The sequence below is a fragment of the Mytilus galloprovincialis genome, chromosome 13 (assembly GCF_965363235.1).
Source record: "Mytilus galloprovincialis chromosome 13, xbMytGall1.hap1.1, whole genome shotgun sequence".
Lineage (NCBI taxonomy): Eukaryota > Metazoa > Mollusca > Bivalvia > Mytilida > Mytilidae > Mytilus > Mytilus galloprovincialis.
Genome location: NC_134850.1, coordinates 31,531,469 through 31,546,346, shown reverse-complemented (window position 1 = coordinate 31,546,346; position 14,878 = coordinate 31,531,469). Strand labels below are relative to the sequence as shown.

Below are 14,878 nucleotides of genomic sequence, written 5' to 3'. Positions count from 1 at the left end.
ACATGGGGACAGTGGTCACAGACACTGATACTAGAAATATATTATGTCAAGACATACTATCAGTGATAGTAAATAGCAAATACAAGTTATTTCTGTTATATTTATGTTCATATTATACAGTAAAGAACGAAAATAATGGAAATGAATGAAAAACAACAAGAATACCGAATTTTGAAAAAAAGGGTGAGGGGAAAAAATGTCTTGTCCCCAAGTACCTAAGCTTAAAACATCTGTATAAGCACATTTTGAAATCCAATCACCAAATATAAACGTCAGAGGGGTCCATGATGCAATTATAGCTACTTCTGTGTGACTGTCACAGACTTAAGGGGTGGAATCTCAGGGTGGGATGCAACCATTCAGGGACAAAGCTAGAAAACTTCAGACAAACTGCACATGTATCAATATTTACTAACAGAGCAAGTATGTATATCTTACTAAATATACAAATCCTTGCTATTTGGTCATTTGATCTAAAGTGCATATTTGTAGGGGCATGGGTGTTACATAATACTTGTAAACAAGAAAACAAGCTCTAAATACAAAATTATAAAAAGATTTACTAATTTAATCTTAAAATATACATAGGTTAATATTTTCTAATTCCCAAAATCAAATTATAATAACTGTTAAGATCCATACAGGGATTTCACGAGAACTTTGAATGAGATATGATCACATGATTGAAACTCAATTTAATGACAATGATAAATTTTGAAGTAAAATTAAATGAAAGGTAAATACCTATTAGAATCACAACATAACATGTGTTTTTGAACCCTATATGGACCTAACGTGTCAAAATTAAAGTTTTTTAAAGTCGAAATAACATGGTTATATATTTGTATCTTAGCTTGTTATGTCTATTATTTGTCAAACATAGGTTATTAGACGAACATTGTGTACCTTGTACATGTAAAAAGCTGGAGGCCACGACCCTTTGTTAAATTGTGATGGTTACGACAAAATTCTTATTGCTTATCATTCACGTATAATTTGTCATCAAAACTAACTTAGGTCATCAGAATGTTTTACAGATCATGCCCTTCCGCCTTCACATTTATAGACACATAATAGTTTTTTCTCCTTAATCCTATTTTGTTCAATTTTCAGTTTGTTGTTCATCTTGACCTTCGTCGTCCATTTCCGATGACCAAAGAGTAAGATTGTCTCTAAGCAATTGCATGATCAACATACTGTCTTTCATTGTATCATCTCCTGAGCTGGTTTCGATTTCTCCTATAGCTTCATCAAACGCTGATTTAGCTAGTTCACAGGCTTTTTGGGGTTCATTCCTGATTTCATAATAAAATACAGAATAGTTTAATGCAAGTCCAAGTCTAATTGGATTTGTTGGACCCATGGATTCCTTGGCTTTTTGGAAGGCTTTTTCGTATGCATCACGTGATTTGTCAGCTAAATCGGACCGGTTTGCTTGTGCAGCAACTTCTACTTTATATCTGTAATAATCACCCTTCATTTTCTCATAGAATACTTTAGATTCATCAGATTCGGCTTTTTCTATTAGATTAGTATCCAATAAATTGATCACTTCATCGCAAATATCGTTTAATTCGGTTTCAATTTTCTCACGGTATTTTGTCGATAACTTCAGTTTCTTTTCCTCTTCTTTCTTGTCAATAGCTTTCTGCTCCAACGATGCGACCACTCTCCACGCCGAACGACGAGTTCCAACGACATTCTTGTAAGCAACCGACAGCAAGTTTCTTTCCTCGTCTGTCAATGGTTTATCACCGGATTCAACAATAGACTTCATTTCCTTAGACATATCGTCATATCGCTCAATTTGTTCGGCAATTTTTGCCTGTAGCAACCTTTCCTCTCGAGAACTCATTGTCGCTCCTTATTAGTTTTGCGTAGAAACTCCAATAAAGCTTAAAAAGTTCAAGTTTGTTTGAAAACTATTCCAAAATGGCCGCAAATCCTCAAGGAAATTTTTCTATAGTGAGTTCACACACACAAAAGGAACGATATTAGTCCTCTTTACACTATGTATGTAATCAAGCAGATCCAAGTCTATACAATCACTGGGACGAATTTCAACCGGTTTGTTAGGGTAGTTCAAAGCATAACAAGATTGGTCACCCTGGATGAACCGCTGAGAGTTGACAGGCGGAGTCTTGTCTATAGTTTTACTATGGTCCGCTGGGAGGTGTTGTAAATATTTGTGGAATGTTAACTACAGGTAAATGAGGAACGTCACAGGTTTACCTGTCGTTTTTAAACGAACACCGATATTCTATATTTATATTGATTTCTCATATTTATTACTAACAGTCTAAAATAACAATATCCTGAAATCATTTCTATCATTGTAACATGACACACGTTGACTTATTGACAGTTTGTAATAGGAAAAGAATTATTCACGTCAATGTATGATTAATATTAGTCCAAGAAAATATTGAATTGTCCGCTTACGCTAGATGCAATCATGGTCAGTGAGAAGAGATGACAATTTCAAAACTCTGCCACTGGAATCAACCAAACGAACAAATTTAAACGAGACACGCATATTACAATCATTTAATAGCATGTAATTTCATCGTATACTTTTCTGCAAACCTGTGCAGTGGCGGGTTTGGGGTGGGGTGTAGAGGGCGTTCGCCTAACTTGGATAGGATAAATATCATTCAAATATAAAGCATGTATACAAAATCTTTGTCCCGCTACGCTCATCAGACTATATTAACAATTACAAATAATTACTAATCCTTGCTTTAACTCTGCTGTATAAAGTGCTACACTTAACCTTTTTTTCTGAACAAATCCACGAAAAGTCCGTAAAATTTCAATATGACTTAATGATAAATTTTGGTCGTCCATATTTTTTTAAGGCATCTTTTTCATTCTTACACCCAAACAATTTAGTGGTGACGTTTTACAACACTTATATGCTTATTTCTGTTCATAAAATTAAACTGATCATCAATAAACAGTGGTGTAACATGTTGGCAATAACACATTTTTTACACTTTTACTTCTCCAGACAAAAGGCTTCGGAATCAATATGGCTGTAAAATGTTGGATTATTTTTCATTTCCCAAGAATATATCTATTAAAAGCCAATTTTAACGACTTGGTTTGTTTTAAAGAATTCTCCACTCAAACCAATCGAACAGACAGCAACGATTAGGATTGATGAACGAATGGTTTTGGCATATTTCAACCTAGGTTTGGTTCCATTAGATATGCATTATCTTTCGACACATTCAAAGCAACGCCACTATTTTGTCATACACCATACCTTTTTATATAACCATGTTCAGATTGAGGAAAAAGCCGACATGCCATCCTGCCTTTTCTCTTTTACTTCTATTTTGTCAAATACCGAACAAGACTTTTTACCACCCTGCATGTTCATGACTACTTCAATGTGAAGCTAACTTATAAAATTGGGAATGGAAATGGGGAATGTGTCAAAACGACAATAACCAGACCATAGAGCAGACAACATATAGTATGTATAGTTTCGAAGAAATAGATAAGTGGTAAAGTTTACGTTTAACCCTTTATTCCAATTTATGACTACAACATTCCCAGGTTTTTATGTTAAAGTGACGAGGAAAATCCTGAGAGTTAGAGGAACACATTTTGACTAATAATGATTATAGTAATTCTTCCTACTAATTACATCAGTTTTCTCTTTATAAAAAAGGGAGGGATATGTTCGCCCGCCCTTTTCTGAGTCCGCGCCTGGGTCTGACCTTATAATCGGACATCAAAACACTGCAGATTGACCCGGTGGTTTTATAATAGGACTCTGAGAGAGAAAACGTTAATATATATTCACATCATCAAACTAACAAATCCTCGTTCTGAATATACATGAGCTATTTGCCACTAGACGTTAAGCAAGCAACATCATATCAAAAGATCAATAAAACCTGAGCTATAAAGCGTGCAGATATTGATTCAAATAAATATTTGATAAATGATACCAATAGTCGAGTTTTCATCATAAAATAGCAAATTAGGTAATCGACCTGACACTTAACGAGCTAAAAGCAAGTGTTAGGCGAAACGTTTACACTTGTATATATTTCCCATTTGATGTATTTGTGTGTGAAACAAGACGGAAGAAGGAAGTGTTTTATGTTTCATAGTTTGACTATTATTATCCTGTACTATTCCCCATTATCGTTACTATACTACAACGTTTCGCTTGAGTAAGAAACATGTCCAAACGAGGCTAATATCTATAGTTTCATTCATACCCTATAGGGTATATATGGCGGGCTCTCAGGCGAAACCTTATCTACGTTTTTGTTTACATGTTTACTGTTGTGAACCCATTTTGATACCCTTATAGAAATTAATATATACATATTGACTCAACAGCGGTGTTGGTATATTACATACGGGATTTCCTATAGAAATTTAAGGTGTGGGCAAGATACAAATTAAATGTCGCTTAACTTTATCTTAATTCCGTCTATCAATTTGAGCGAAAATCGAAGCTGGATTAAAGTCTGATTAAAATGCACATATTAAAAAGTGTGATGACTAAACAATTCTCGTCACTGGTCTTGACCATTTTTCATACCGAGGTTTAAGTAACAGAGGCAGATGAGGGGGAGGGAGGTGTTCGGGCCTCCCTTATGAAGCTTCAAATACAGTTAATACATTAGTCTTTTGACATGCATGTCCCACTCTAAATGTTGCCTAGTTTGTGAGCCCAGCCACCACTTTTAAAAATATGTGATTCTGTCCTGCCTTTTTTCAAATTGCATGCAAGCCCTCCCCATATAAAATTCAAATGGTAGCTCCCTAATACTAGCAACCAGATGTATGATTTTCAGTATTTAATCAAAAATTTATCCACTGAGGATTGAAAATACCAAAAGGAATGTTTACTCTCGTGTGTGACTATCGAAGACAAACGACCAACGCCTTATGCATGTAAACAAAAAATGAATTACCCGTAGACAAAAAAAAAACAGTATACAAAAAAAGATAGTAAAAAAAATGGGATGATCTCTCAGGTGCTCAGGGTAAGCAGTGACCGTGTTGTTTAGCAGTGTAATAACATTCGTCATTTGTGAAAACGATATTCCATAACGACCAGTCAACTCGTTACTTTAATATGGCGACGGTAAAATTTTCGAAATGATTTACTTGAGCTTCACTTCTTGGAAACCTGCAGCAGCATGGTTAAACCCATGGCTACATTGTAAGGAGAAATCCTCTATCATGCAATGAGCCACACACTTTATATGCAGGCGCTGCTGGAATCTTATTAAATGGAAATGGAACGTTCACAATTGGGAAGATGAAATCATCTGGGACTGCGTGTCATTTTGATGATAACAAAAACTTCAAACAGTAAAATTAAGTCCTTGAACTAATTAACATTCTAATTGCACCTAGTTTTATCAAATTTTCGATTTTCCACCTTATGTGAAACACGTACAGATGGACAATGCTTCTCAACGGGCAATTCAAGTGTGAGATGAAGGTCATGGTCTTTTGAAAGTTGATTAGCAATTATGTACTTAAGAAGCATTTTTATAATCGATTAACCAGGAAACAAACCTTATGACCATAGATGATAAAAGGCTGTATTTCTATGTAATACAAGATACGGAACTGGGGTTGGGATCAATATATACTACAATAAAATAGTTTCATGATTTCAGCACATAAATCAATTGATTAATAAAAATAAACTCATGAAAGTCATCAAAGATAGCTAGTTTGTGAACAAAATCTATAACTTTACAAGGATTATTAGCCCGGGGATCAATTCCGTGATCAGATAAAACATTTTGTTTCATCAGAAACTACCTCTAAGATCTGAGTAAATTTTCTAAGACCTAATTGCACCAGTCACGGTTCTTCTAAGTATGTTATACCACCCCACCCCCTAAACACACACCTTTTTTGATTATTTGAAATCCTAGATCCACAACTTAAAACTTCTCTTAACTATAAAGTCCTTATTACTTAATGCACTATTATGAATTAATTTTAGAATACCCACGACGCTAGGGGCATGGATCCTCCCTTTTTTTAAATAGAGGGTCAGTACTGATATCACGATTATTCCAATGTCATATGAATAAGAACCACATTGAATAGGGAAAATAAGTTATGATATAAAAGAGCATTGACCATAAAAAAATAATTCAGATGGAGTTCATGTCCTTAACGTCTATATTGAATTACTGAGCGACTTGATAATGTGCAACTATATGTATAAAAGATTATTACAGCATATCAGACAGCCATGAAAGGAATACATGTATGAAAATGCACCAGACAGATTTGTATAATATTTACCTTCCATACACCAAATATAGATGATTTGTATACTGCTTATAGTATCTGAACAAGGGTGCACATGCTGAAATGGCTCACCTTCTTTACTAACCATTGATTTTATGTTGATTGTCCAATTAAAATATAAAGCTTTACTACGAGAATCAAATGAACCCAACATGACCCAAGAAAATGAGGTCAGATAAACCAATTTAGAAATATAGGTACACCTATTGCTTGTAGTTTCTAAGAAACAGACTTAACCAAGAAAACAAAACATTGACCAATGAACCATGAAAATGAGGTCAAGGTCAGATGAGCTATGCCAGACAGAAATCCTTTCCATACACAAAATATTGTTGACGTATTGGTTCAAGTTTACAAACCAAAACACTGAGGAATGCACTATGAAATGAGGTCAAGGTAAAATAGAACCTGTGAGACTGACATGTGCATCATAATATATCCATACCACGGCTGGTAATCTACGCACGCAGAACATTTGGTTCTGCAATAAAAACCGTGAGAGTATTTTCCGGTTGTGCTTGAGTGGAGTAATTTTCACCGCTTCAAAAGGTATATACATTTCTAAATCGCAATTTTCTTATTCAACTGATCAAAGTATTGCAAATCGGAGAATGCTATGATGTGGTAAATACTTCAACGAAGAGATCCATGTATCATTTACTGCTGTACGTGGAGTTGAACTCCTACAAAATCAGTTGCCCCACGAGAAATGGCATAAAAAGTGACATTTTAATTTTGAAATGGTTCTATTTACAGACCTACAAGTTCAAATTTACTTTTGTTTTTCGGTCAATGGTATGAATGTCGTTTTAGGCGATGTGTACGATGTCCGGTGTTGATAGACATCTTAATAAATCTATAAACCTCATATTTTCAGTATGTCATGCGTGAGGGGACGTGAAATCACATATCTCTGGGGTTCATCATCACTGAACCAGTATATATTTGTTTAGGGGCCAGCTGAAGGACGCCTCCGGGTGCGAGAATTTCTCGTTGCATTGAAGACCTGTTGGTGACCTTCTGCTGTTGTCTGCTGTATGGTCGGGTTGTTGTCTCTTTGGCACATTCCCCATTTTATCCAAGCTATGAGTCTTTGAAAGTTGCCTAAATGTGGTTAGATTGTTCATGAAAAACACATTTTTGTGCCTAAAAAAGTATGAGATAGAATTTTTGACAAAATTGTGGGAATAAAGGTTTTATATTATGTTTTACGAAAAATAAAAAAAAAAAAAAATGTGTCAACGATTTGTGTCTTGCCACAAATAAAGTAAATAAATTTCATATCAGCCCTGTATATATCTTTTTTACCAAAAGAGTTATCTCCCCTTTAATTGCATACTTTAAAAAATTATGAAAACACAAATTTAATATTTGTTTAAACATTTTGATTTATACCATAAATCACCAAGTTTTCTGTATATGAGTAAACAGTCTAACCAATAAATTGCAAATATGTCTCCAATAAAGGCAACAGTAGTAAACCCCTGTTCAAATTTCATAAATCGATTGAGAAAAAAGCAAATCCGGGTTACAAACTAAAACTGAGTGAAACACGTCAAATTTATAGAAATACGACACAATAGAAAAACAACATTTAAATGTAACATACACAGACACGAATTATAATATAACAATGGCCATTTTCCCGACTTTAAAAGACATTTTAAGAAAACTAGAGGCTCTAAAGAGCCTGTGTCGCTCACCTTGGTATATATGAATATTAAACAAAAGAAGCAGATAGATTCATGACAAAATTGTGTTTTGGTGATGGTGATGTGTTTGTACATCTTACTTCACTGAACATTCTTGCTGTTTACAATTATCTCTATCTATAAAGAACTTGGCCATGTAGTTTCAGTGGAAAATGTTAGTAAAAATTTACAAATTTTATGAAAATTGTTAAAAATTGACGATAAAGGACAATAACTCCTTAGGGGGTCGATTGACCATTTCAGTCATGTTGACTTATTTGTAAATCTTACTTTTCTGAACATTATTGCTGTTTACAGGTTATCTCTATCTATAATAGTATTCAAGATAATAACCAAAAACAGCAAAATTTCCTTAAACTTACCAATTTAGGGGCAGCAACCAAACAACGGGTTGTCCGATTCATCTAAAAATTTAAGGGCAGATAGATCTTGACCTGATAAACAATTTGACCCCAGTCAGATTTGCTCTAAATGCTTTGGTTTTTGAGTTATAAGCCAAAAACTGCATTTTACCCCTATGTTCTATTTTTAGCCGTGGCGGCCATCTTGGTTGGATGGCCGGGTCACCGGACACATTTTTTAAACTAAATACCCCAAAAATGATTGTGGCCAAGTTTGGATTATTTAACCCAGTAGTTTCAGAGGAGAAGATTTTTTGTAAAAGTTTGGATTATTTAACCCAGTAGTTTCAGAGGAGAAGATTTTTTTAACCCAGTAGTTTCAGAGGAGAAGATTTTTTGTAAAAGATTACAAAAAATGGTTAAAAATTGACTATAAAGGGCAATAACTCCTAAAGGGGTCAACTGACCATTTCGGTCATATTGACTTATTTGTAAATCTTACTTTGCTGAACATTATTGCTGTTTACAGTTTATCTCTATCTATAATAATATTCAAGATAATAACCAAAAACAGTAAAATTTCCTTACAATTACCATTTCAGGGGCAGCAACCCAACAACGGGTTGTCCGATTCATCTGAAAATTTCAGGGCAGATAGATCTTGACCTGATGAACAGTTTTATCCATGTTAGAATTGCTCTAAATGCTTTGGTTTTTGAGTTATAAGCCAAAAACTGCATTTTACCCCTATGTTCTATTTTTAGCCATGGCGGCCATCTTGGTTGGTTGACCGGGTCACCGGACACATTTTTAAACTAGATACTCCAAAGATGATTGTGGCCAAGTTTGGATTAATTTGGCCCAGTAGTTTCAGAGGAGAAGATTTTTGTAAAAGATTACTAAGATTTACGAAAAGTGGTTAAAAATTGACTATAAAGGTCAATAACTCTTAAAAGGGTCAACTGACCATTTTGGTCATGTTGACTTATTTGTAAATCTTATTTTGCTGAACATTATTGCTGTTTACAGTTTATCTCTATCTATAATAATATTCAAGATAATAACCAAAAACAGCAAAAATTCCCTAAAATTACGAATTCAGGGGCAGCAACCCAACAACGGGTTGTCGGATTCATCTGAAAATTTCAGGGCAGATAGATCTTGACCTGATAAACAATTTTACCCCTGTCAGATTTGCTCTTAATGCTTTGGTTTTTGAGTTATAAGCCAAAAACTGCATTTTACCCCTATGTTCTATTTTTAGCCATGGCGCCATCTTGGTTGGTTGGCCGGGTCACGCCACACATTTTTTAAACTAGATACCCCAATGATGATTTTGGTCAAGTTTGGTTAAATTTGGCCCAGTAGTTTCAGAGGAGAAGATTTTTGTAAAAGTTAACGACGACGGACGACGACGACGGACGCCAAGTGATGGGAAAAGCTCACTTGGCCCTTTGGGCCAGGTGAGCTAAAAATGGTGGGATGAACCTGGCTTTGTTGCATGCCAAACCTCCCGCTTTTATGGCAATATTAAATGTAACATTCAAAGGACAACATTGCATGACAGAACTACAATAACAATAAATGAGAGAACATATAGGACAGAGACACACACTAATAATAGCTAACAAAAGGTACCAGGTTTAAACAAATTTACCCCAGACGCGCGTTTCGTCCATACAAGATTAATCAGTGACGCTAAAAAATGAATAAACTGCGAAAGCCAAATATTGTCACGTATAATGAGGACAAACAGTTCTACAAAATGTTGGGACTTTCTGTCTGGGATAAGAACATCCTTATTATTTAGAATAATTCTTACTTTTGCAACCAGTAATTTTATATGAAATGACTATATAATAGATATACAAAAAAGTCATGATAAAATCGAAGACTTATTACAGAATAAACCAGATGCTCCGCAGGGCGCAGCTTTATACGACCGCAGAGGTTGAACCCTGAACGGTTAGGTCAAGTATGGACACAACATTCAAGCTGGATACAGCTCTAAATTTGGATTGTGATTAAATAGTTGACACAGCATAGGTTTCTGACACAGAATGAATGTGGTCTAATGAACTTAAAAAATTTTTTTTTGCCTTTGAGCAATTCACTATGCTGTTGAATATTAATCCTCTCAAAAAAATGTTTGAAGAAATTTTCTTTTTATTTATGAAATCTGAAATGAGAAAAATTTAACCCCCCCCCCCCCCCATTTTTTTTCACATCCCCCTTTCCCTTTTTCCAAAACTGATCTCAATTCAAATTTCTAATGGAGTTTGCAACAATAACTACTCATTTAAATACATCATAAAATATTAAAATGTAACAAAAGGTGCTTGTTATCACTGAATGGTAAAGATTGTTTTAATTTATCAGTTGGTAGTAAAAGTGAATATACATTGTATATTGTATAAAACAATGATTTAAGTTGACTCAACTACTATTCTGGACAAAGAAAGATAACTCCAATCAATTGAAAATTTCTTGCTATTGCACAATATTGTGCAATTAGATATTTCTGGCTATTGCGCAATACTGTGCAATTGAAAATATTTGCTATTGCACAATACTGTGCAATTGAAAATTTCTTGCTATTGCGCAATACTGAGCAATTGAAAATTTCTTGCTATTGCACAATACTGTGCAATTGAAGATTTCTTGCTATTGCTGAATACTGTGCAATTGAAAATTTCTTGCTATTGCACAATACTTAATATAATAATTTTGGATCCTGATTTGAACCAACTTGAAAACTGGGCCCATCAACAAAAATCTAAGTACATGTTTAGATTCAGCATATCAAAAAAGCCCAAGAATTCAATTTTTGTTAAAATCAAATTTAGTTTAATTTTGGACCCTTTGGACTTTAATGCAGACCAATTTGAAAACGGGACCAAAAATTAAGAATCTACATACACAGTTAGATTTGGCATATCAAAGAACCCCAATTATTCAATTTTTGATGAAATCAAACAAAGTTTTATTTTGGACCCCGATTTGGACCAACTTGAAAACTGGGCCAATAATCATAAATCGAAGTACATTTTTAGATTCAACATATTAAAGAACCCCAAGGATTCAATTTTTGTTAAAATCAAACTTAGTTTAATTTTGTACCCTTTGGAACTTAATGTAGACCAATTTGAAAACGGGACCAAAAATTAAGAATCTACATACACAGTTAGATTTAGCATATCAAAGAACCCCAATTATTCTATTTTTGATGAAATCAAACAAAGTTCAATTTTGGACCCTTTGGGCCCCTTATCCCTAAACTGTTGGGACCAAAACTCCCAAAATCAAACCCAACCTTCCTTTTATGGTCATAAACCTTGTGTTTAAATTTCATAGATTTCTATTTACTTATACTTAAGTTATGGTGCGAAAACCAAGAATAATGCTTATTTGGGCCCCTTTTTGGCCCCTAATTCCTAAACTGTTGGGACCTCAACTCCCAAAATCAATCCCAACCTTCCTTTTGTGGTCATAAACCTTGTGTTTAAATTTCACTGATTTCTATTTACTTATACTAAAGTTATTGTGCGAAAACCAAGAATAATGCTTATTTGGGCCCTTTTTTGGCCCCTAATTCCTAAACTGTTGGAACCAAAACTCCCAAAATCAATCCCAACCTTCCTTTTGTGGTCATAAACCTTGTGTCAAAATTTCATAGATTTCTATTCACTTAAACTAAAGTTATAGTGCGAAAACCAAGAAAATGCTTATTTGGGCCCTTTTTGGCCCCTAATTCCTAAAATGTTGGGACCAAAACTCCCAAAATCAATCCCAACCTTCCTTTTGTAGTCATAAACCTTGTGTCAAAATTTCATCCATTTCTATTCTTTTTTACTAAAGTTAGAGTGCGAAAACTAAAAGTATTCGGACGACGACGACGGACGACGACGACGCAAGACGACGACGACGACGCCAACGTGATAGCAATATACGACGAAAAATTAAAATTTTTGCGGTCGTAAAAAAAAGGATACATAAAGCCAGCACATAAAAATTCAGTCGAGTTAGCCAAAGCCATCAACACACAAAGTGACGTCACATTTGAATGTCTAAAAAACAATCCCAAAAATTGAAAATACACTAGAAAGAGTTCAAGATTAGATTTCTAATACTGATATAACATTTATTAATAACAACGAAAATTACAATATAATTAATAAAACTAGACCGATTATTTGCCCAAATCCACGAATTTGGAGACATATTTGCAATTAATTTGTTAGACTGTTTATTCATAAAAAGAAAACTTTATGATTTTTTTGTATTTCAAAATTCTCTCGCATAATTTTTCTTTATGCACACAAATGTGTTTTTCATGAACAATCTAACCACACTTAGGCAACTTTCAAAGACTCATAGCTTGGATTCAAAAATATGATTTCGCGATGTCCTCAATCAGAACCGATCCCCTCACGCATGACATACTGAAAATATGAGGTTTATAGATTTATTAAGATGTCTATCAACACCGGACAACGTACACACCGCTCAAAACGTCATTCATATCCATTGACCGAGAAAAAAGTAAATTTGAACTTGTAGGTCAGTAAATAGAACCATTTCAAAATTAAAATGTCACTTTTTTAGGCCATTTCTCTTGGGGCAACTGATTTTGTAGGATCAAGTTTAACTCCACGTACAGCAGTAAATGATACATGTATCTGTTCGTTTAAGTATTCACCACATCATAGCATTCTCCGATTTTCAATATTTTGATGAGTTTAATAAGGAAATCGCGATTTAAAAATGTACACACCTTTTGAAGCGGGGACAATTACTCCACTCAAGCACAACCGGAAAATCCTCTCACGGTTTTCATTGCAGAACCAAATGTTCTGCGTGTGTAGATTATCAGCCGTGCATACACCAAATATAGTCAACATATTTTATATAGTATAAGATCCAAACTAAAAAACTTCAATTTGATCACTGAACCATAAAAATGAGATAAAGGTCAGATGACACCTGCCAGTTGGACATGTACACCTTACAATTATTCCATACACCAAATATAGTAGACCTATTGCTTATAGTACCAGATGTATGAACTTGACCATGAAAACTTAACCTTTTTCACTAATCATGAAATTAGGTCGAGGTCAAATGAACTGTCTGACTGACACGACGACCTTCAAGGTACACCATACAAATATAGTTATTCTATTACTCATACTTGTAATTAAGAAAGAAATTAACATTACAATACTTTTTTTCATGTAATCACTGAACCATGAACATGAGGTCAAGGACAATGGGCATATGACAGACGGAAACTTCGTAAAATACATAGTATGAAGCATGCAGGTCTTCCATCTTCCTAAAATATAAAGCTTTTAAGAAGTTAGCTGCTGATTCTGGATCACTATCCCTGTCGAGTTTTTGAGACAGGTGTCTCAGGCTTGACAAAAACGAACTTGATAACATTAATTTGACAAATATGAACCATGAAAATTAAGTCAAGGTCAGATGAGGCCCGTCAGATTTCGATAATTCACCTTACTATCATTTTTACACTAAATACTGTTGACCTACTACTACTACTTGCTTTTAGCTCTTTGATTGTGAAATCCTCAAGATTAACAGAACCATTTATTTGGTTTTCATTTGGTTTTCCTGTTTGAATGGTATTACACTAGTCAATTTTTGGGGCCTTTCAGAGCTTGCTTTCCTCCTGAACACAGGCTCTATTTGAAGACCGTACTTTCCACCTATAATGATTTACTTTTACAAATTGTGACATGGATGGAGAGTTGTCTCATTGTCACTTATACCACATCTTCTTATATCTATTTGAAGTGATCTGACCCACAACCTTGCACTTAAAGCAAAAATGCTACCTTTTAAAATAAAATGCTTCGCTGAGCAGTCTGATACCATGGTTGAAGCCTGAACAGTTGAGGAAAATTTGGACACAATATTCAAGTTTGATACCGTCTGAATTTGGATTGTGATAAAAAAATTTAACATAATATAGGTTTCTGACACAAAACAAATGTGGTCAAACATCTTATAAATCTGTTTGAACAGTTTTACACTAGTAATTTTTGGGGCCCTTTATACATGTAGCCTACTTTTTCGATGTGAGCCAAGGCTATATGTTGAAGGTTGTACTTTGAACTACAATAGTTAACTTTTATAATTTTTTTACTTCGATGGGGAATTGTCTCATTGGCACTCATACCACATCTTCCTATATCAAAGAATAAGACAAATAGACTACAAAAAAATTGACTTCTACTAAAAATGAGTTCAAGGTCAGAAGATACCTGCAAGACTGGGCCATAAACAAGAATACGGTTGTTTGTCATAAGTTACCAAGAAAATAGCTGCCATGAACACACATCTCATTGTCTTTATGCGAACTAAAAATATATGACACTTCAATTTCTTTTTCAACGAAAAAAAAGAAAAGACCTATCTACCCAATGTCTTTACCTTTGGGTAGCTACATTTACAATTTATATAGGGTTTGGGCAAACCCAAATATTTCTAAGTGTG

General features: G+C 34.4%; 1 protein-coding gene across 1 annotated transcript; it reads right to left on the bottom strand.

Annotated features, from left to right (window-relative positions):
- Positions 1-540: 540 nt before the first annotated feature.
- Positions 541-2,168, bottom strand: LOC143057129 (14-3-3-like protein 2). The gene has a single exon (XM_076230372.1). The coding sequence runs from the start codon at positions 1,853-1,855 to the stop codon at positions 1,103-1,105; it is 753 nt and encodes a 250-aa protein (XP_076086487.1). The 5' UTR covers positions 1,856-2,168; the 3' UTR covers positions 541-1,102.
- Positions 2,169-14,878: the final 12,710 nt, after the last annotated feature.

What these genes read in the sequence shown, in the direction of transcription:
- LOC143057129 (XM_076230372.1), bottom strand. Translation starts at nt 1,855, where the DNA reads ATGAGTTCTCGAGAGGAAAGGTTGCTACAGGCAAAAATTGCCGAACAA.